The following is a 23360-nucleotide window of genomic DNA, read 5'->3' on the forward strand; positions in this document are numbered from 1 at the left end:
TATTAAAATTAATAACCAGAATTGTTGAACTTATTTGAGTTGTGTAATTATCAGAAAGGACATTTAATCTATATTAAAAGGACTTTATAGTTGCGTGGAAATGCAGATAAGGCTTGCAATATATATATTTGTTAAAGTTGTTTAAAAGAGAACATAATTCTCTTTAACAGCTGGGCCCTGCAGTTCATTCATTCAGCGAATGTTAAATGGAGTCGAACTGCCAACGTTGGGAACTAGTTTCAGGGGCGGATTAAGACACCCACTATAACTGCAGACTAAATAATTCACAATCTAGATAACATTTGAAAATGAATAAAAAGGCTATCAGGTAAATTTGTCTTGTGGGTTTTGTCTATTTTATTTGGGAAATTAATTGTTAGGAAGTAGACAAATCGAGAATTGAAAGACACCCCAGTGGGCGCTGGATTCATATAAAATATATATTTATAGGTGTATTATTAACATGATTTTAATGTATCATTTTTTTTTACATAATGCTTATCTTCAAATACCAGTATATTGGCACCCCTTATGTGGAATTGACTTAAAATGAAATGCGGTGCTCAGACTCATCATGAGGAAGAACATGTTACCTAGGGCAACATGATGCTTTTCTACTGAGACCGTACAGACATACTGGTATGTTCCTTTATCTACTGAAAAAAACAACTGGAATTGGATGTACTCACTATAAACTGCTTCAATGGTGTAGGGCACGTCCAATTTGCCGCTGGAGGCCAGAGCCCCGAGGAAGGCTGCAGCGTCATCGGTGCTCTGGAAACATTCAGTGGACTGCTGGAAACACTGACGGTTGTCCACCTCCATGTGAACCACAGAACTGAAGACAGAAGAGAAAGCACACACAGAGGTCAAGTTAAATCTTCATATTTAAACCTATTTTGACCACTGAAATTGGAATTTTAAGTACAAAATTGAATGCATGCCCATGCCTTTATCCAGTTACAGTCAAAGGCCCTAATCATTTTCCTTTAACTGTGATTCATACTGAGCACAAATGTTTGTGAATGGGACAGTTTATGCAATAAGGCTTATTTGTAATACAAAATTCCGAATTTTGCGCCACATGCATACATATATCTAATTTAAATACATGCCAATATGGACAAGAACACTTGTCTTTCTTGTGCAGGTTCAGCTGCCACAAATGCTGTGGCCTCTTTTCATTAATTAGCTCCTGAATCCTTAAAAATATGCACTATAGTTAAAGACTTAAACATCTCAGGGTATCTTTGCTCACCCTTTGATCTGCAGGTGATCCAGCTCCCTCCTCACTCTCCTGCTCCCGACCACCACGTCTTTCAGGCTCCTCTTCATCACGTTCAGCACCTTGCCAGGAACCTCCGACCACGAATCCACCGAGCGCTTCACAGTGTACTTTTTCAGCTCGTGGTCGTCGTAGTATGGGTACACCATCATCTCGCCCTTGGCGTCCTTCCTGAAGATCACGTTGGTGCGGAGGACGCGGCTAAGCTCGCGCAGGAAGCCGAACGAGTTGTTAAGGAGCTGCTCGGGGGTGATGTGCACCACCAGGACAAGCTGGCCCACGGCGAGCTTCTCTGGCATGCTGTTAGCACAGTCCAAGCCGTCCCACTCGCACTCGGCATTGTTGCAGCCCTGGTCGCAGTGGCCGTCAGCGTAGTGGTCCTTGCAGTACTGGTCATATAGAGGACTGAAGAAAGAGAGGTTAAGTTAGGGGTGCAGTTCATTATATTTCATGGTATGACCGCGTTAAAGAATAATAATACCAAGCACTATTAAAGCTTTAGAGAGCAATTGATGGCAGAAACACAAATGTGGCTCAGTCAGTAGGGGCTTGGACTGGGAATCGTAGGGTCGCCGGTTCAAGTCCCCGAACAGACTTGAAAATATGGAAGGTGGACTGCTACTTGGAGAGGTCCAAGTACACCTCCTAGGCCCTGCTGTGGTGTCCTTGAGCAAGGCACCGGACACCTCCAATCCCCCCCTCCCCATTGCTCCCCGGGCGCTGCACAATAGCTGCCCACTGCTCCTAGTACTAGGATGGGTTAAATGCAGAGGACAAATTTTACTGTGTGTGCTCTGCTGTGTGCATGTATGTGACTAATAAAGAGGGTTTCATCCTCCGATTCTATCTAAATAAAGACTTAAAAGGATTCAAAGATAAACATAATTTAATTACTATCCTGCTCCAGTAATGTAACATGATTTGGGTTAAAACAGATGCACACATACTGTATAAAATCATGATATATATATATCGAATCAATTATCAATTGTAAATACAATATTCACACATTGGTTTGTTCTACTGTTATTTTAAACATATGAACAGTTTAATAATCAGTGTTTATACGGTACATATTATTTTTGTGTAGCATGAACTGGGCTATAACTGCAGTCTATTGAATGATGACAATAAAGGTGAACCTTAAATCTTCATTGTAGGCCACATTGACTAAAAGTCTAAATATATGTTATTTCCAAAATCAGGATTCTATTTGAAAAGTGAAATCCTGGCCTGGAAAATAAAAGGGGAGTTTGAGTAGGTAATCATTCACAAATCCCAAACTGTGTAAATTCGATTTCCATTTAAATAAAAAATACTTTATTTCAAATTTAAAACGTATTTATCAATCTACACACTACTCACTTGCACTGTCCTTCCAGATTCTGGCAGTCAAACCCATCGTACAGACACCCAGCGTTGTCACACTGCGAGTCGCACTTTCCATCATTAAAGTATCGCCAGCACTGCAGAGAGGCCGAGCAGTTCTTCCAGGGGTCGTCGAAGTTGAGCGAGCAGTCTCCGTTGTCCCAGCCACAGGCATGGTTGTTACAGAGCACGTCGCAGTATTTGTTGTGCTGAGCTTCCTTGCAGAGCGGGATGTCGCAAGTGCCCTCCACCTCGGGCGGCGGCAGCGGGATGTCGCGTCCGAACCCTCCCTGGAAGCTGTAGTCCAGGATGTGGCAGCGGAGGCCGTTAAAGTTTTTGGGGCAGACACAGTTGTAAAACGGCGCCTCGCTGGTGTACTCACACGTGCCACCGTTGTAACAGGGGCTGGAGTTACAGGGGCTGTCTGTGGGATACTGGCACTCCGGCCCGGTAAAGGATGGGGTGCACAGACACTTAGGGTTCTTGTTGCCGGAGATGCAGGTGCCTCCATTACGGCAGTGAAGGTTACCGCAGGCCTGAGCGTCATATTCACACGTGGAGCCTGTGAAACCCTGGTGGAAGAGGAAAAAGATTCAAATTACGATTACAGTTTTATCTTAGCAAAAACTTCAGATCTCCTTATTACATTTTTCTACTTAAATAATCATTATAAATGTAACATGTGTGCGTGTAGGTCAACTATGTGTGTGTGTGTGTGTGTGTGTGTGTGTGTGTGTGTGTGTGTGTGTGTGTGTTAATCAGAGGACACAAATGTATTCTCATGATGGCAAAAGGCTGGTCCCCATCCATTTTCCTTATAAGAGAAATGTAAAGTACCGGAGGGTGGTACTGCTCATATCTTGTATTGATAAAACATACAAACATATTATTATTTTTGATCAAATAAATAAAACATGTCAGTTACTTCTTTTGCTTTAAGGGTAATGTTAGAATAACATGTAACAGTTAATGTGAAATTTTTTCTCTGAACGTGATTTAACATAATATCGTTACAAGTGACAATGATCTGTCCGTGTGTGTGCATGCCTGAAAGTGTGCAGGGGTGTTTAGGTACTCACAGGAGGACATTTGCAGATGAAGCCGTATTGTGTGTTGCTGGCTACGGCGCAGGTCCCTCCATTGCGACACGGTTTGCCCTTACATCCATCAAACACTGTTTCACAGCGTTCACCTGCAGAGGAGTCACATCCATATATTATGTCACTATGTCAATATCCTCAAATGGTATAGTTTTCAGAAGTTGTTAATTCAAAACCAAAATAGATGTAATATATTGTTACATAAGACAGTAAATCTTAACTTGTGAGAATTTTGGGTATTTTTTCTTACTTTAAGCAACAACTGCAAATGCAACCGTAATTGATTAATTGACTGTATTTCATCACTATTTCAGTGCAAGTTGTAGTTGTGCAGCTAAATATCACTGTATACAGCCAAAAAGGCCAACATTTAAGATATATACATTTAAACAAGCTAAGAAAAAGTAAATAATAACTGATTCTTGCACAACATTAAAATAAGAAAGGGCCCAAACTCTAAAGATGAATTCTAATTTTACACATGGACAGGGAATCTGAAAAAACACCTTAACAGCAGCACACCTTTCTCCCTAATTCTCTAAACTGACACAAAATGGCCATCTGGTTCCTCCCTGACCGGCTGTGTACCTGTGTATCCGGTGCGGCAGTCGCAGCGGTAGCTGTTGGTGAGCTGGATGCAGCTGTGTGTGCCCCGCGGGTCACAGGGGTTGGAGAGACACTCGTTGACATCTCCCTCGCAGCGCTCCCCTACGTACCCCGCAGAGCAGATGCAGTGGTAGCCCCCGACTCGGTCCACACACTTGCCCTTGTTAAAACACTTGGGCTCATTGGTGACCGGGTCGGTGAACGGGTTGCAGTCGTCGATGTTGATCTCACAGTGCACACCTGAGAGAGGTAAGGCAGGGGAGGAGGACGGAAAAACATTATCAGCTTGAATCGAAAAAAACAACCTTCAGAACTTTTATAAATGACTGCCTGATCTAAACTCTATCTGATATATCTAAAACTGTCTCATAATTCCCTCAAAAACGCAAAATGCCTCATTTGTTGTATTGCATTATGACCATTGAGGGTAAAAGCAAAAACAAAACTACAAATACAAATAATGACTTTAAAAATGTTACAAATAAAACGAATACTAATGGTGTCCTGCATCCACACAGTAACACTCTTTAAGTTAATATAGAAGTAGGAAATGGTGGTAAGAGGCATTTATTTAGTAAGAATAAGTTAATATATGTAAAAAAAGAAAATTAAATAAAAAATTCAAAATCGGAATAAGAAGGGGAAAAAATGTAATCAAAAAATACATACTCTAAAGTTAATTTTCCTTTACAGTATGTTAAGGCGTCTAAAAAATGTTGGGGTTTTTTTCTAATCAAAACTCTTAACATTTCCTTTTTGGGACACGCCCAACTCCGCTGGCACTTTGGTCTGACTGAAAATACACCCTCCCTTCATGAGTGAGAAAAAAATCAATGGAGTATTTGACAAGGGGAGCGAAGGATGGAGGCAAGACAGGAGGAAGAGTTTTGCAGACATGCCCCGGCTGCTCTTAAGCCCTAATTAATGAAGCGTGGAGACAAGGGAGGAGAGGATGGAGAGGTAGAGTGGTGTGGAGGAGTGTGTGTGGGGTCTGCTGACCTTGGGTTCCCCGGGGACAAGAGCATTTGTAGGTATTGATCAGGTCAATGCAGGTGCCCCCGTTCTGGCACGGCTGGGAGAAACATTCATTGATCTCGTCAGAGCAGTTGGTCCCCACGTATCCTGGCAGACACTGAGAGAGCAGAAGAAGAAGAAGAAGAAGAAGAAGGAGAAGAAAGAGAAGAAGCCGAAAAGGAGGAAGAAAATGAAGGTGGAGGAGGAAGAAGAGAGGGAAAAGTTTAATCAATGTGTGACATGAAACAGAATTTTTTTTTTGTTTACCTGGCTGTTTTCTGGCCTCCGTCCTGCCAAGGCCAGCAGATCCAGAGGAGATTAACATAACCAAGCTGTTTTCCTTCTATTTATAACCAGGCCTCTTCATTAGCACTGCCTGCCAGCTCGAAAGATGCATGCTCTACATTTCGGCATTCAACACATTTCAAAAGAAAGGTTTGTGTTTCAAAATAAAAAGTAACATAAAAATTGCAATTTTTGCCACTCTTTGCCAATTTGCAATTAAAATTAAGATAAAAGATATTAACTTGTTTATCTGGTTTTCACTGGAATAAATTCACAACACAAAATTAGGTTTATCTTAATACGTTACTAAAAGGTAAAATACCAACAACTGGATGTATATATTTTTTAAGCGCTGTTACCTTGCAGGTGTATCCGCCTAAGAAGTCAGTGCAGGTTGCTCCGTTTTGGCAGGGGTTAGGGGTGCACTCGTCCACCTGCTCCTCACAGTAACTGCCAGTATATCCAACCTGGCAGTGGCAGTAGTGCACGTTTCCTGCGTCCAGACACTGACCCGAGTTACGGCAAAGATGGGCAACGTCCACTCCTACGCAGAGAGAATGAGACGGTGAGTTTTTCATTTTCACAAACACACTTATACACAACATATGACGTTATTTTCAAAACCCAGGAACGGCACAACTTACCTCTCTGTTTGGCCGCCACCTCACAGGAGACGCTTGGGACGTCACAATAAAGTCCCCCCCAGCCGGTCTCACACTCGCAGTTGTATGAGGTTCCCCTCTGCCAGCAAGATCCCCCGTTCTTACAGGGGGACGAGTCGCACCAGCGGACCAAGTTCTGGAAGGGGTAACGCCGAAAACTCAGTCATTTACTTTTAACTATTTAAACATTTGACGAAAACTGTGATTTGGTGATTTGGGGTTCAAAATAAGTATAAAAGTCAACACAAAGCTGAACTTGTTTTGTTTTTTTTATCATTTATGCAATGTTTCAGTGTTAGGTTGGTCACGTTTTCCACCTTTTACTTGGACATCTTTTTACCTGTACAGCACTAAAAAAGTTCACAACATTACTGTATACTACTTGATAACATCACATACAAACAGGCTCATTTAGAGCCCCTCCCTGCCCGCCTACCTGACAGTTGAGCCCAGTGTATCCGTGAGGGCAGGTGCACTTGTATGTGCCGTAGCTGTCCTGGCAGGTCCCGCCATTTAGGCAGGGTTTGGAGTCACACTCGTTGATGTCATGCTGGCAGTAGATCCCAGTAAAGCCCGGCGGGCATAAACAGGTGAATGTGTTGATGCCGTCCATACAGGAACCCCCATTGAAACATGAGCTGCAGAAAATGCAAAGTGATACAAATGTTATATGATATCAAACTGAATAACATGTAAAGTAGCTTTCAATGAAGAGAGGAGGAGATAAAATAAACTCTGATCCTGAAGCTGTGCACTAATTCCCTTCTGATTTAACCATAGAAAGTTACGTTAGAATAAATACTTTTTATCTACTTCATATTAAACTCCCTCTTGGGATCTGCAATGATAACTATTCATAGGACAGCTGCAACAGTGCTGAAGGCAGCTGGTGCACATCAATTCTTAACCAGAAGGGGCACTGGTGGACAAGAAAAGGGGCTCTACATGAACACGGTCCAGTGTTCATCTGACTCTTATCTCTTTTGATACAAATAGTTTGAATTGAATTTGAACTGTTTCTTCGTTTTTTTTCTTTTAATCTGATTACATGTTCACACTTATTTATATTTTTTCTGTTTTAAAATGCATGATTAAAACTAAAAGTGCTAAACCTCATTTTCTTTAATCATCTACCCAAAAACAAATATACTCTGTGTACCTCTCGGTGCAGTCAGGTGTGTTATTTTCACAGTGGATCCCGCTGAAGCCGGCTGGGCAGGTACAGGTGTAACTGTTGACGCAGTCGGTACAGTTGGCTCCGTTCTTGCAGGGGTTGCTCTCACACTCGTTGATATCCTCCTCGCACTTTGTGCCCCGGAAGCCGGGCTGGCAGGTGCACAGGAAGCCGTTCACCTCGTCCTTACACAGGCCGCCGTTACTACAGGGGTCTGTGGGAGGAGGGAGTATCAGGGTAAGCTAAGTGAATGTGTTTCAAGCCATTTGTTAAGCTGCTGGTTTGAAATTAATGGAGAGTATTTTATTAAGCAGAATATGTAATGTAAGAGAGACTGGAGAACGTACTAGGCTTGCAGTCATCCACATTGCTTTCACAGTTGCGTCCAGCAAAGCCCGGTTTGCAGGCACAGCGGTAACTGCCCAAAGTGTTCTGGCAGGTCGCTCCATTGCGACAGGGATTCTTCACACACTCTTTGATGTCCACCTCACATGTTTGACCTTGGAGGGGTGGAAAGAGGAAGATAAAGTAAATTTCCCTTTTGTTAAACATTGGCACAAAACAAGTCTGTATGAATAACAGCAAAAAGTCATTCTATAGTACTCATTCTATTGACTTTTTCCTAGTTGTTAGTTGCTTTCTGAAGCTAGGCACAGGGATGAATGATTTGAACAGTATGATTGTGTAAGTGATAAATACATTTACATTTTTAATTGATATGAATACACACGAGAATAATCCAAATCCAAAAGAAAAAAGGGTGTGTCACACCAAAAACTATAATCTAAATAAGCTTTTTTTGTTGGGAATCCATAGAGGAATTGTTTATTAGTTCCTTTAGGTCACACAGGAATGCAGACATTAATGTTTACCTTGCCATCCCTCAGGACAGATGCAGGAGAAGCTCTGATAGTCTTCTGACTCCTGACACACTCCTCCTTGCTTGCAGGGTTTAGAGCTGCAGGGTGCCATCAAGGTTTCACAGTTTTCTCCTGTAACACACAATCAAAATAACACATATTTAATACAAATAAATGACATCTGTAATGTGTTTAACATTAACTGTAGTGCCTGATACCACATATGAGTCATGAACTTGGAGATAACCCAACCCAAATGGACACAGAATCATCTTTCAATCAGTGTTGTCAGAAGATTTTAGCCAGGTTGTGTCAGTGTGATAGGCCTGTGGAGACATTTCTCTATCTGTTTCCATAACACACGGCTCTTACAGGAAGCCGGCTCCAGTTTCCGGCCATTGTGAAACCATTTGCTGTTCTGTGAGACAGGAAGCAGGCAAACAGGAAATGTGTCAAGAACCCCTGTTCCCACCCCGGCACAAGAAAAGGGCCTTTTATTATTTAAAGACGACTCGACAAATACGAGAAAGCTTAACCTTAGCCTTTCCATCATTATCTGTTTTGTCACAAAATAAGTGAGATGGCATGAAAACATTTTCCACCTCTCTTATCGGGATGCTTGTGCAACAAAAAGGAGCAGAAAGACTCAAAGGTTCGGATTCACTCATCCCTGAGGAAGTTTTGCGGCTGAACTTTCCTGGACAGTTATTTCACCCGCCGCACATTTTTCCTCTTTGCCCAATAACTTAAAGCACACAGGCTGTGGAAATGGAAGGAAATGCCTGAACTACAGGCCAACGAATGGGTGTATCAAATATTTTCATACCCGTGTAGGGAAGCACACAGTTGCACTTGTACCCAGCGACGTCGTCAATGCACGTCCCCTGGTTGAGGCAGGGGTTGGAGGCACATTCATTGATGTTGGTCTGACAGTTTGGGCCTGCGGATAGAGCAAACGGTACTTTATAAAAACAGTCACGTGGTTTGGACACACATACAAGCTTAAAGATTAACACATACACATAATAATCCACACAAATACTGACCGGTGAAGCCCATGCGACAGTTGCAGACGTATCCGCTGGTCATGTCCTTGCAGGTGCCTCCATTCATACAGGGGTTGGATTCACACTCGTTGTTGTTAATGTCGCAGTTTTTTCCGCTCCAGCCAGAATCACACAGGCATTTATAGCTGTCGTTCAGAAAAGCAATAAAGCATCAATAATTAAAGTATGTTTCACAGGTTCTTTTGAAGAGTCTTGGAGCAGTTTGTAGAAAGTCTCACCCGTTGATCTTGTCGTCGCAGTGACCGTGGATGCAGGGGTTGCTGAGGCACTCGTTGACCTGGGAGAAGCAGGTGGTGTCATGGTAACCTTCTGGACACATGCAGGTGAAGCTGTTGATGCCGTCGATACAGGTGCCGCCATTGTGGCAGGGGTTTATGGCACACTCGTCGATGTTGATGTTGCACATGGTACCTGAGAAAAAGGACAGGATACGTTACATTCATGTAGCATACTTTGAGTAGAAAACATACTTATTATCACCAGCCTTCCAAGAGGCAAAATGTTAGATTATTATTAATTAGAAGATTCATAAAACTTTCAATTCAGTGTGCTGAATATGTGGCTAGACCTCAATAGCCTAGCTTAGCACAAAGACAAAAAAACTAAGGGAAACAGTTAGCCTATTTTTTTCAAAGGGAAATGAACACTCATGAGCACCTAGAGCTCACTAATCAACACATTGCTTCTTGAAAAATGAAAAACGACAAGCTTTTTACAGGGAGAATATGTATGCTAGTACGAATTCATTATGCTAAGCTAAGCTAACTGTCACCATTCTTTAATCGTATAATTTGATCTAACTTATGGCAAGAATGTAAATAAACATATTTTGTAAAGACAGTAAAGAGATGGTTTTGATATGCTACAATCATTTCTGTCAAAAACACAATTTTGCACTTCATTTGAGGTACTATTTGAAATACACAGAGGCAAGTCACATAGCATCACACAAAGCCGCAACACAATGAAATCTATATCTCAGTGCAGCCAATGTATCAATTTCTAGAAACATGAGGGGTTTTAAGCCCCCTTTGTCGGCCACTTGAAGCGTTGATGCCATTCAGCCTGGTGCCACGTATAGCATAAAGGCAGCCCATTTAGCTTTAAAGCAGGGACCTGCTTCCAAGCTTTTAAAAGCTCAACTTTCAGGGAATCTTTCTCCTGTTCAAATCCCAGGTGACTGTGTGTGCCAGAGTGTGTGTGTGTGTGTGTGTGTGTGTGTGTGTGTGTGTGTGTGTGTGTGTGTGTGTGTGTGTGTGTGTGTGTGTGTGTGTGTGTGTGTGTGTGTGTGTGTGTGTGTGTCCTCTTTGTACAGGAGGGCAGCTTGTGTGTCCTAACAGCAGCAGGTTGGGGACAGGGTGGAGCTAAAAAGCGATACCGGTCGAGCCTCAGAGGAGCGTGCGCACTCGCTCGCCATCTGTCACCCTTCCCATCAGGATGGCCTGCTACTCCGTCCATAGGTTAAATCCTAAACCTAAAACACTCCTTTATCTACTGGTCACCTGAGACAGCAACCATGTTTAACCGGTCTTAAGGTAACTACGCATAGTAGAGAGCCTTTTGGCATATTGAAGGTCTGTCATGATAGGTAATAGTTTTTTTATGTCAAAGGAAGGCATGTCCTATATTTTCAAATCAAGAAGGTTAAAAATGTTAGTCCTAACAAAGGTTCATACTCAATAAGGACCAGCTGTCTGTGTAGGAAATGCTTACCAGTGTAGCCGGGTTCACAGGCGCACTCATAGCCATTGATCTTGTCGATGCATGTCCCATAGTCACAGGGATTGCTCTTGCAGTCGTCAATGTTGATTTCACAGTTGATTCCTGTTGAAAAACGTATTTTAGTATCCGTAAATGTCATGAAAAAGTAATGATTACATGTGTTTTTGTATTCGTGTGGCAGTCACCTTTGGTGCCCTTGAGACAGCTGCAGATGTAGGCGTTCTCCCGGTCCAGGCAAGTGCCTCCGTTCCTGCACGGCTGGCTCAGACACTCGTTGATGTTGGTCTCACACAGCCGCCCGGTGTATCCTGGCTTGCAGTGGCAGCTGAAAGAGGCCAGGCCGTCGATGCAGGTGCCGTAGTGGCACGGGTCCGAGTAACACTCGTTGATGTCTGTCTCACAGTGCCTCCCAGAGTAACCTGAAAAAATAAAAGTTTTTTTAACTGTTGAACACATCTTTATTACATTTGGCATGTTTTTTTATTGTATATATAAGTGGTTTGTTTTATTTCTGAAAAACTTTGTTTGTTTTTTTCTTTAATTAGCACTTGTTTACCTTCAGTACACTCGCAGGTGTACTTGTTTGGGCCGTCTGTGCACTTGGCGCCATTTTTGCAAGGCGTGCTGGCACACTCGTCGATGTCTATCCGGCAAAGGTTCCCAGTGAAGCCTGGAAAAACAACAAGGGGGGTTACTGTTTGCATGTGAGCATGAAAGAGTATGTGTTTCTGTTTGTGTGTGTGTGTGTGTGTGTGTGTGTGTGTGTGTGTGTGTGTGTGTGTGTGTGTGTGTGTGTGTGTGTGTGTGTGTGTGTGTGTGTGGCTACTGTGTTCTCACCATTTCAAATCACTCATAATCCTGAGTCCATACTCTCATCGAAGCAGAAAATCTGCATGTTAATTAACAACTGTGCAACTCTACAAACTCTCTATTTTCCCTTTCACTTCTTTTCAGCACGACTCCAAAAGGAGATGTGGGGTGGGGGGCACCAATTCGTTCAAAGTGGGGGGAGGGAGGGGAAGAAATGAGGGAAGAATGAAAGTAGCGAGGCCTCCTGACCAAGAGTTGATAGACAAAGGAGGGCCTGTCTGCTCAACGCAACGCCAAACTGAGCCCGTTGCCTCCTTTGTCCCCCAAAACTTTTCCATCACAATGCGCATTCTCCCGTCTTGCTTTCACCCCTTCTCCACCACCCCCTCCACCTCCCGCCTGCCTCTAAAAGCCTCGCTTGACCTTTGACCTGCCACTATTCAAACTCCTTGTCATTCAAAATCTACCAGCGGGCTTTCCCTTTTCTTTTTCCCGGAGTTATTCCGATCTCAGATATTTTCTTTTCGTCTCCCCCTTGTTCACATGATGGTACAGTCCAGGTACTTGGTGATGAAAAGATAAAGTTCTACTTCCCCTACTTCCCAACACCACTCAGGAACATGCAGGTGGTTTGAGCTAAAAAGACAGACTCAGTTGCAGCTAATGCGGTGACGAAATATGTGTGTGGCAGGCAGGGAGCTGATTTCTCCCAGTGGACTTTGCTGGAAGCCTTCAAGAAGACATGTGTATTTTTTATTTATACACAAACAGAATGTAGATACAAACTGTTTGTGTGTAACTGAAAAAAAAAGTACTAGAAAGTTGCAAACATTTTTTTATTTCGTACCACTTTGAGATAAGGTAATAACCAAGTCACATTAAGTTACAACTGGATGATTTCTAAAGGATTTAGTGATGCTTCATAACAAATAGCTTATAATTGTGAAATAACATATTGACTTATGCTTTATAGTTGTTATATTTTTTACTATTGAACAACTTTTAAGATATTTTTAAGGATTTAGAAAAAGCCTATGCTTTTTCTCATCTTTTGTCTGTGGTAATTAAGCAGTTATAAATATTGGTCATCATTAATAAATGTTAACTGGAGTATTAATAAATAGTCTTTAGTCCTGATCTCTTTTAGCCAATCTTTTAGGTCAATCTAATCCGTCAAAGGCATCTTTAACAACCTGGTAACTCAACTGTTGTTATTAATTATTTTTTTAAGCTTTAAAGAGCATTAGTAAAACATTCATTAACCATTAATAACTGTTTTTAAGCTTTTCTGTAAACCAGAATTTATTTAGTTTTTTTGAGGAATGTTATGAATTTTCTGTTCCTCTGAGTCCTAAATGTTTGTTTAAGGGTCAGTGTTTCAGTGTCTGTTAGTTTTTGTGTGACTTACATTAAGTTTATCTTACAGATATGCAGCCTGAGAAAACAGGTTATGGCACCGCCCTAAAAAATGAAATGCTAACCAAACTTTAACTATTCGATCCACAATAAAAAGCAGCCTATATTATACAGCATAATGGACAAGTGGAAGACCAGCTGTTGAGTGAGGAGGAAAACAACACCAGTTTATTCTGCTAGCTGCTAATGTTGCCAGTTTCCAAAAGCGGAAAAAAAGCCTCAGAGGTTTTTGCCAAGATGTGACGCAAAAATTACATTTCTTTACAGTTCTGTTACAGTGCCCTGTGAAAGAATGTCTTACCCAGATGCACAGACATGCACACACAAGCTGAGGAATAAATGCACACACACACAAACACACATCATGCATCCCAGCCGCCAAAGAAGGGTTTATCCCCAGACTGCAGGAATCAGACATTTCAATGGCTCTCAGTGGGGTTTCCATGGCTATTCCATGTACAGAAATAATAAGAGGGGACCCTCGCCTTGGGCCTGGCTCGCAATGGGGACAAATTTACATCTCAAGGAGGGCGGTTAAGGCCCCCTTCCCCTTCTATACCCCTCCCTTCCTGCTTCAGCGTAACGGTCCATGCCTCTAACACCCCCCACCATCCTCTCAAAACAACACTTTCAGCACCACTTTGTGCTGCTTCCACACATGCACCCTCTCTCACTGTCCAACAGTTTTCTTAGGCGTTAAGCTCTTCTGTTCACTCTTGTACTCCTTCTATTAATTCTAAAGCTTTCTTGTTGGGGTTTCCCTCTTTCTTTCTTTTATTTCTAGCCTTCTTCCTTCCCCTCTCCTCACAACAGGAGGAATCCTGCCTCACTCCACCCAGGCTGCCTTTGATCCACCCGACTCAGAGCTTCTTTATTTTTCTCCCCGAAAAGAAAGAACGTGAAGAAAAAAAAATCACTTCCACCTCAATGATCCCAAAGAAAGAAAGCAAAACAAAAAAAAAACACATTTGAAGATCGCTCCTTTGCTTTCTTCTCTTCTCTCTATCCAAGATTCAATAGTTGCATTCCTTCACCATGAACACAACATCAATAGCTATCCAAATTATGTACATCCAATGGCATTTCTGGATAAAAAAGGTCTTAAAAACACAACTAGCTGCCCTCAAAATAAATCAAACCATTACCTCATTCGCTTTTAGAATGCAGAATAAGTCATGTTATAGTGCCTGCTATTATTAGCTCTCCTTTGCTCTTAGTCACAATCTTAAGTCTGGTTTTAGATCCACAAGTTCCTGCTCACTCATCAGACTTTGCAAAAGTTATAAGAAACTTGTTCAAACTTCCCCAAGCCTTTCCCTATAGATTTTTTCCCCCCTCTCCTCCTCGACTGCTGCATTCATTCTGGGCTACCCGGGCCTGCGTAAGCCTGCCTCAGGGCGGGGATTAGTGCCCGTCCAGAAATGTGTTTGTGTGTATTTGTGTTTGAGTGAAAGAGAGATAGAGATAGAGAGTAAGGAAGAGAGATCGACCTCTGTGCCCCGTGGCCCCATGCCTCCTCCCTTCCTCCTCCCCTCCCTCCCCCTCCTCTGCAGCAGTACGCAGCCTCACCTGTGGGGCACTGGCAGTGGAAGGCGTTGATCTTGTCGATACACTTGCCGTTGTTCAGGCAGGGGCTGTTGGCGCACTCGTCCGTATCGATCTCGCAGAACTTCCCCGTGTAACCTGGCCAATTAGCAAGGGAGGATAGGAGGGGTGGAGGGGGTAGATCGGTTAGACAGAGACACAGAGAGAGGCGCTTTCACACTGATACACAGTTTTATATATATATATATATATATATATATATATATGTATATACATACACTGTTCATTTCAATTATACACAGAGGCTTTGTGAAACCCAGTAGGACTGAGACTTTTTTCTCACGTAATCATAGTTAAAAGTGGCCATCATAATTCATGTAAGACGACATCATCCAAACGGAGCAATACTTTGAGATAATCCCTAAACTTTCACATACAGTAAGATGAATAAAGTTGAGAAAATGTAGAAACTACTGCTTTAAACCTTTTTTCTGGTAAAGTGATTTATATTAGAGTCATCTATGAATAAAGTTTTTGTCATTTGACATTTAAATGAAACAATTAAATGATGTAATAAATGGACAATTTAAATGGTTTTAGATATTTTGAGTCATCCGACTTCTTTAGAGACTTTGATCTTCTCTAATCAGGCAATATGATTATGTATATACAGTATTTAAATCAATGTAACAAATGATGCATTATAAAGGCTTTGAAATGTATAAAATGTCACTCACAAAGCCTAGATTTGCTGTAATAACTCTCACAATGTCTTACCTGGCATGCAGATACAGTTGAAGTCTCCTATTCGGTCCAGACAGGTGGCCTCATTCAAACAGGGGTTGGACATGCACTCGTTGATGTCCAGCTCGCAGCGAGGCCCCATGTAACCCCGCTGGCAATTACACTGGAACGAGCCCTTGGTGTTTATACACTTCCCTGCGTGCTCACACGGGTTGGAACCTGTAAAAACCAAATCAATGCTTTAACTTTGCGTTACTTGAACAGCGTATTGTGTATGTACATGAAGAGAAACCAAAGACTGGAAGGTGACTGATCATGATTATAAAACCCCTGAGGCTTTTATTTTATAGGAACCAAAGTAACAATAATAACAAGAACAAGAACTAGATTGTATAAAATAGTTATAAATGTATACTTTCTTGATACTTGTTTAGTTTTACAGCTGACCAAAATAGCAAAAGCTTAAATGAGTCCATAATAATTAATATTTCTGTGCTGAATAAAAACAACCAATGTTTTGATTTTACCCAGTGAGCACTCGTCCATATCCTGATCACAGGACGCTCCGAAGTATCCCGTTGGACAGGTGCAGAAATGGTTTCCGCTGACAGGGTTGGTGTCACAATTGGAGCCTTTCTGACAGGGGTTGCTGATGCAGGCATCGTCCAGCTGGCACAGCAGTCCTGGTAAACAACACAGAAGACAGACTTTATAATACTCCACCAAAACACCATCCTGTGCAGTTTAACATATTAAACAGAGTTACTACTGAAGGAAGACTAGGCAACACTGATTTACTGAGCACAAAATGAACACCAAAGATTTACATTTAATTTGGGAAGAAAAAGGAGGTGAAAAAGACATCCCTCCAGTAAAATAAACTGACGGATTTCATCACTGTGAGAAGAAGTTAAATTAACGTCAAAATGCAGATATTATAAAAAGCTAGCCATGTTTTTCTTACAAGGGTCAAGAAACTTGTTAATATAAAACCCTCTCCTACAAATATTAAGAGCTAATTAAAAATAAATACCTGTGCGTTCTTGGGGGCACTGGCAGTAGAAAGAAGCCACACGGTCATGACAGGTGGAGCCGTGGTGGCACGCAGCGCTGGCGCAGTCATCGATATTCTCGCTGCAGTCGTCACCGGTCCAGCCGTTCACGCACACGCACTGGTAGCTGCCGTAGGTGTTGTGACATGTGCCGCCATTTTGGCAGGCGTTGGGCATCAGCAGGCACTCGTCGACATCTTCGGTGCAGAGTTGACCTGCAGGAGGATCAGGGGGATGAGTGACAAACTCTTTTGAATAATGATTAAAGTGATAAAGAACATCACTATACAAACCTGTAAATTCTGGTTTGCACTGGCAGTTGTAGGTGTTGACTCCGTCTACACACGTCCCACCATTCTGGCAGCCATGACCTGGACAGTCATCAATGTTGTGATTGCAGTTTTTCCCAGTAAAACCTATAAGAAAGAGTGAAATATAAATAACAGGCTCCAAAATGTGGGGGCTGATTGACAGTTCCCGTTTACGTCAAAGGGAGTGAAACGTCTCTACAGTTAAATGTGGTCAACTGTCTTTCTAAACCCAAAAAAAGAAAGGAGGCGGCTGTGCCATCTGGAGATCTGCGGTAGTCTCACCATGTAATAACATTGACTCCGCACTGTACATGTGGCATGTTGGATAATAAAAATCAAAAACAGGACAAGTCAGCCCTGCTGCTGCTAGCACTGTTTTTATCATGTTATAAAATACTTTCAATTGTTTAGGTCTGAAGTCAAGGCATAGAACTCATAGTGCTGAAGACATTTCTAAAGCTGAATTAAAGTGTGAAAATATTTATTTTTAAACATATTTTACTACAACATTTGAGTTGTTTTCCATTGAACGGACACCTTAATGGTTAGTAGATGCATGACTTTGAGGTTGTCTGCAAGGTTAGAAGAATAAGTGAGCACCTTAGCTTTTCCAAAGTATATTTGTAAAAAAAACTTCTTCCTGTCAACCTTTCTTTATGGGGACTTCACTCACCCGTCAATCAGTGGAATAGTGTATATAATATAAAAGGATTGTCGAGGTGTTTCTCGGGACAGCTTGTTATGGCCGGGAGTGGTAGCAGACAAAAACAAGGCCGAGTGAGTCTGTGCGGGGGTGATGAGAGCGCAGGCAGGACTTAAAGTCCCAGCAAGCTTTACATCACCCCGCTGCTATGTGGAAAGGATGTTGTCCTTTGACCATTTCCTTATGATAAGCCTGATGTCTTCCTGCTCTGCCTTGTTCACACACTGCACTGAGCAAAGCGCACACACACACACACACACACACACACACACACACACACACACACACACACACACACACACACACACACACACACACACACACACACACACACACACACACACACACACACACACACACACACACACACACACACACACACACACACACACACACACACACACACACACACACACACACACACACACACACACACACACACACACACACACACACACACACACACACACACACACACACAAGCAGGAACAGCCCAGCCTTTAATGACATCATCCCCTCAACAGCAACTAGCAGCAGTGACATCTTAATGGGACGTGAGCAACTTCAGGAACACACTGCACTAACAGATGAATTAGTTTACATTCATTCTCGAGGATCTTTGATAGGGTCACATGGTTCATTACAACAACAAAAAAGTAGCACAGTGTGAGTGGTGATGTGTGAGTAAGTGCTGGGCTTGTGGTCAGCTAAATGATAACGCCTGTAGGCAGACACACATGCAGTACCATCAATATTTTTAATCCGAACGGTCCATTTCACTTTTTTTTCAGACTCATAGCTTTTCACACACATTTTAATGGCTTAAAATGCAACAGCAGAGTCATATTACTAAAAACCTCCCGACTATTCACGTGTAATCTTCCTACCTGGCACACATGAGCACTCGTAGCTGGTCTCTCCCTTCTGGATGCAGGTGCCTCCGTTGTGGCATGGCGACGGGTTGCAGGGCAGGTAGCGGCTCTCACAGTGCTTCCCTGTGTATTCCTGCGGACACTGGCACTTGTAGCCTCCGACCTCATTGATGCACAACCCGCCATTCTTGCAGGGCGATGGGCTCGCGTCACACTCATTGATGTCCTGTTTGCAGGTCTTTCCGGAGAAAAAGGCTGTGCAGCTACAGATGTAGTGGGACTCGATGGCGGAGCACTTGCCGCTGTTGGCACACGGGTTTGAGGCACAGGGGTCGGCTTGTTGGCACAGTTTACCTGAGGGCAAGGAGAAATAACGTTCTAGTGTTGACCATGCTAGGATTCTTTCTGATTTTAAAATTGGGGGTCAACAAATAAAAATGTATCTAGAAAAAACTAAAGTTAGTCCTTTATGACCAGATAATGAGAGGGAAACCACTGCTCTGCTGTCATAATCCTGTTGTGTCTTACCTGACCATCCAGGTGGGCAGCGGCACTTGTAAGTCTGGAGACTCTCCAGCTCGCAGGTTCCTCCGTTGCGACACGGTGAGCTGATACACACATTGTTGATGGGCGTCAGGCAGCGGCGGTCGGTGTAGCCCAGTTTGCAGGTGCAGTTAAAGTCCACAGTGTTGCCCTTGGTCACGACGCGACACGTGCCGCTGTTCATGCATGGCGATGTGGTGCATGGGTCACGAACTTGGCACCTGCTTCCTGCGTATCCATTCCGGCACCTGAGGAAACCCAGGTAGAGAGGTGAGCAACAGGAAAATTGCGTCTTTGAAGAAGAAGACAAATAATTTACAAACTCTTTATCAGAGCTTTGACCCTCATTTACAGTGACATTTTGTGCAGCTACAAACATACCTTCAAGCTTTGCGCATAACCATTGGGAAAAGCATTTTTATATGGCATTCAGGTATTTTGGCCACTTTTAAGTAATAATCAGACAAAACATTATGAACAGCTTTATATCATGAATATATCAGTTAACTAAACATCATCTAAAAACACCTTCTTTCTGTCTTCTCATGAATTTCAATTATTTTATTAATTTTCCTCATTTAAAAATAGCATCACAAATAGTGGAATCGAAGAAATGGAATTCTCAAAAACTATTTTCATCATTCCAATTTTTAATTTCAGCTAATGCCGTACGGATTGCGGAGTTCACAGGGGTGAGACAACACTTCAGAATAGCGAGGGTCATCTCTCTGTGTGCTTATAAATCAGTTGCAATCCAATAATAATTCTCTTAAAGACATTCCTGTCCCTGCTGTTTTTTACGACACAGCAAGACGACCATGAGAAACTATGCTTTAGACTGGACAATCAACTTCCTACCCCCCCCCCAACAATGTGTTTCAGGCTGTAAAACAGAGTGATCTGAACAGAGGGAGGGGGGGGGGGACAAACTCCTGTGATGTTTCTCACAGGTCGAGTCTGAATCATAAATGGCGCTCGGACCCCAGCTAACAAGTTCCCAGAGAGAGAGGAAGGGGGAGCGAGAGAGAGGTGGGTGGGGGGGGCTGCTGGGACACATTCACACATTTACAATTACAATGCGAGGAGTTGAAGGGTGTCCCCTGAGGATACGCACGGCTCAACAAAGGGGCCACACACACAGAGCTCATACCTACACAGTGTGCAGTCTTTTACACACACTCACGTACACGCATGCACACACACACACACACACACACACACACACACCTTAATAAATAAAATCAGCTAAATCAATCAGTGTACTATAGGAGTTTTATCTGTAAACATCTTATTAAAAGAATAGGTTACATATTTGGAGAAATAAGCTTTTTTCCCCTTTATTGACTAGAGTTATAAGATTGAATCCATCGTAATATCCGTACATTAAATACAAAACCAGAGGCTGAAGCTGGTTAGCCAAACTTAAAATAAAAACTGTAAAAGACAGTAAACAGCTAGAATTGCTTTGTTAAAATTAAGATATGATTTAAATCAGCTAAGATCTTTAAATAAATTAATAAATTAAATAAACAACTAAGAGTTTGACTGGGTATTCACTGCCAACTGTCAGCACTTTCAATACAGAGTATGTGTCAGTGTATGGAGCAAAGAATACCCATCTCTATTTGCGGCTCCATTTGACATCAATAACAATCACCTCCGACCTGTCACATTGGACCCTCCCCACTTCAACATTCCCATATTCATCAACTTCAGGGATTCAATACTGTTGTCAACAATGCTGGGTGGTCATGGATGCTTGGTCATTACAAAAACAAAGCATCAACTCAACAGCACAGGAGACAAGAACAAAAAAAGAAATCAGCAGGATTTTGAATCCTTGTTCCTAATCTGTCCTACCCAGAAGTGGAGACACAAGAAAAGCATCCATCATGGCACCTTCAGCAGCTCTTAGGGCTGAAATGTGCTCGCTTTGACCTTTTTGTCAGCACTGATTCATCCTGAGGACAAGGCTGCATCTATGCCACAGTGTTTGAGCTGCAAGTCAACATTAGGGAAACTTCAAAGCGTCTTGCCCCCACCTCAACGCTCGTTATTCCTCCCTCCCCAGAGAGGATTTGCTCCTGCATCAGACAAGGGATGGGGAGAGGATGAGACGGAGGAGACTGGCACTACCTGAGAGATTTCTGGAAAGTCAATTCCTTCCTCAAAGGGGAACATCTAGAAATCAAAATTCCTTAAGACTTTATTCTTGAAAAACAGTTCTCTTCGTAAACTGGTTTATTTTACTCTCAAACGGAAATAACAATGTGAATAAAACATCCTGTCGACTTCAAAGCGGCTTTCCTAACGACATTAAAAACCGGAATTACTCTCAAATACCTGAACAGAGCCAGAGAGTCTGTTAGCCCCGAGGGGCTCACAGGGCCATGTCCCCAAACATTCCCAGGGGGTCTAGTATGTGTTGGTGTGTGTGTGTTTGTGTGCAGAGCCATTGGTTGTATGGTGGTGTGTGTGTGTTTGTGTGCAGAGCCATGGGTTGTAGGGACAGGGTTGTAGGGACAGGCATGTGTTTAGACAGGGTCTCCCTCTCAGGGGATTATGCAGCCTAAGGACTGTGGTAAGGAAAAGAAAACATCACATGCTACGCTGCCTGCTGCACAAACAGTAGTAGAGAGTGGTGGCATGTCACCACGTAGAGAAAGAGCGAGAGTCATTTAGTCTGGAACCACGGTAGCATCAAGGTAAAAAAAGAAGTGGCTGAAAGTCAAGTCTGTAAAAAAATATTTACGGTGTTTTCTTTACAAATCACAAGTCAGTTATTAAGAGGAAGGACAAGTAATTATATAGTCCAAAATCACATATTTAAGGGTTTTACAATGCGCAACATTTCTCTTATGAAGCCCTGACCTGAAACAGTACAAAACACTCCCAATATCACTTTAATGTTGGTGAAAAAGGTACAGTGAGTATCTGACAGAAAAACAAAGTAGAAGAAAAACGAACAGCCATTTAATAAGATAAAACATTGTCGATTTATTCTTTTAATAACTTTTAACACCTTAACTTCCCTTACCTGTTTACTTTGCACTTTTGCTTTTTTGTATTTCTGGTTGTCTCAATACTTGTACTGACAATAACGTTGAATACAGTCCAATAAAAATGTCAAACATGTCTTTTACATATAATTCTGAATTAGGGACAGACTTATTAGTTGATATGAAACTGAAGTATTTGTGTCAGTAAGTTGTAGGCTGTTGTTTTATATTTATGTTTCACTTTAACATCGAGAAGCTGTTGCACTTTCCCATTTCTTTTCATTGTAACTTATGGTGTAGGTGTAATTTCTTCTACATAATATCTGAGCATCTGTACTGTCCCTTAAGAGAACAGTAGGAGTGTGTGTGAGTGTATGTGTTGCATGGTGGGGAGGGGGGTCAGTGGAGAAAAGCAGCAGATCTGGCTGCTAGAAGGCCAGTCCAGTTAAGTCCCAGTGGTCACGGGTGCTGAGGTCGTGAGGCGCCACACGAGCTCGCTAGAAAAAGGCTGCAGGGAGCAGGTGCGCATGTTAATGAGGAGACGGCAGCTGCTGGCCCGGCCATTCACCCCCCCCCCCCCCACACACACACACACACACCCCCACCTCCCATACCCCACCACTCTGCCTCCTTCCTCTCCATGGCACCCCATCCTACCACTGTCCTCAAGCCTAGAAAGAGACATGGGCCATGCACTGCAAAAAAAATGAGCTTAATAACTTGCAAATGTCTTTTTAAAGTTTATTTTTCCTTAATTCTGATTATTCAAATATTGTGGACAAAAACTTAAAATGGCAAGGACTTAAATTAATCTAAAAAGTCTTAATATATTTCAAGAATGCAACTATTTAAAGTTGAAAATGGTTTTTCGAGTTAGACATTTTTTACAGTGTTGGTGCCTGAGCCCCCCCCCCCACACACCCTTCCCTTCACTTAGAGATATGAGGAGTGAGTGAGGACGAGGATAGAGAGGGAGAGAGAGCGGAGGATGAGTGGGCCCATTGTTTTTTTCCTCCCCATTCAGAGTTGACCACAGGCCCAGCGTATTCAGCTGTTACACCTCCTCTCTCCTCTCCTTCCCCTCCTCTCTCCAAAAAAAAAAAACTTTTCCTAATCGTCTTTCATTACATATGGCTCATCCCTGAATCATTCCCCTTTTTTTTCGTATTATTGGTTTCACTTCCTCTGTTCAAAGTTGTATGGTAGCTGGCATCCGCTCGCT

General features: G+C 42.5%; 1 protein-coding gene and 1 long non-coding RNA gene across 3 annotated transcripts in view; one reads left to right on the forward strand and one right to left on the reverse strand.

Moving 5' to 3' along the window:
* The window catches only part of LOC134873638 (neurogenic locus notch homolog protein 1-like), a 42287-nt gene that overhangs the window by 7534 nt on the left and 11393 nt on the right, over positions 1-23360 (reverse strand). For both annotated transcript variants that reach the window (XM_063897425.1, XM_063897424.1), the window contains exons 3-27: positions 19125-19387; positions 18612-18950; positions 17004-17126; positions 16692-16925; positions 16186-16341; positions 15692-15877; positions 14939-15052; positions 11700-11813; positions 11329-11562; positions 11135-11245; positions 9640-9832; positions 9401-9546; positions 9181-9294; positions 8367-8486; positions 7842-7994; positions 7480-7708; positions 6757-6958; positions 6303-6456; positions 6018-6202; positions 5359-5491; positions 4342-4599; positions 3733-3845; positions 2651-3225; positions 1259-1690; positions 690-838 (exon numbers count right to left, since the gene is read on the reverse strand). In XM_063897425.1, coding sequence (XP_063753495.1) covers positions 690-838; positions 1259-1690; positions 2651-3225; positions 3733-3845; positions 4342-4599; positions 5359-5491; positions 6018-6202; positions 6303-6456; positions 6757-6958; positions 7480-7708; positions 7842-7994; positions 8367-8486; positions 9181-9294; positions 9401-9546; positions 9640-9832; positions 11135-11245; positions 11329-11562; positions 11700-11813; positions 14939-15052; positions 15692-15877; positions 16186-16341; positions 16692-16925; positions 17004-17126; positions 18612-18950; positions 19125-19387 — 5030 coding nt within the window. The remainder of the gene's footprint in view (positions 1-689; positions 839-1258; positions 1691-2650; positions 3226-3732; positions 3846-4341; positions 4600-5358; positions 5492-6017; positions 6203-6302; positions 6457-6756; positions 6959-7479; positions 7709-7841; positions 7995-8366; positions 8487-9180; positions 9295-9400; positions 9547-9639; positions 9833-11134; positions 11246-11328; positions 11563-11699; positions 11814-14938; positions 15053-15691; positions 15878-16185; positions 16342-16691; positions 16926-17003; positions 17127-18611; positions 18951-19124; positions 19388-23360) is intronic.
* Positions 7520-11553, forward strand: LOC134873639 (uncharacterized). The gene is made up of 3 exons (XR_010166973.1): positions 7520-7731; positions 9661-10956; positions 11325-11553. It is a non-coding gene; the product is annotated as an uncharacterized LOC134873639 (long non-coding RNA).

The sequence above is a fragment of the Eleginops maclovinus genome, chromosome 12 (genome assembly GCF_036324505.1).
Source record: "Eleginops maclovinus isolate JMC-PN-2008 ecotype Puerto Natales chromosome 12, JC_Emac_rtc_rv5, whole genome shotgun sequence".
Taxonomy (NCBI): domain Eukaryota; kingdom Metazoa; phylum Chordata; class Actinopteri; order Perciformes; family Eleginopidae; genus Eleginops; species Eleginops maclovinus.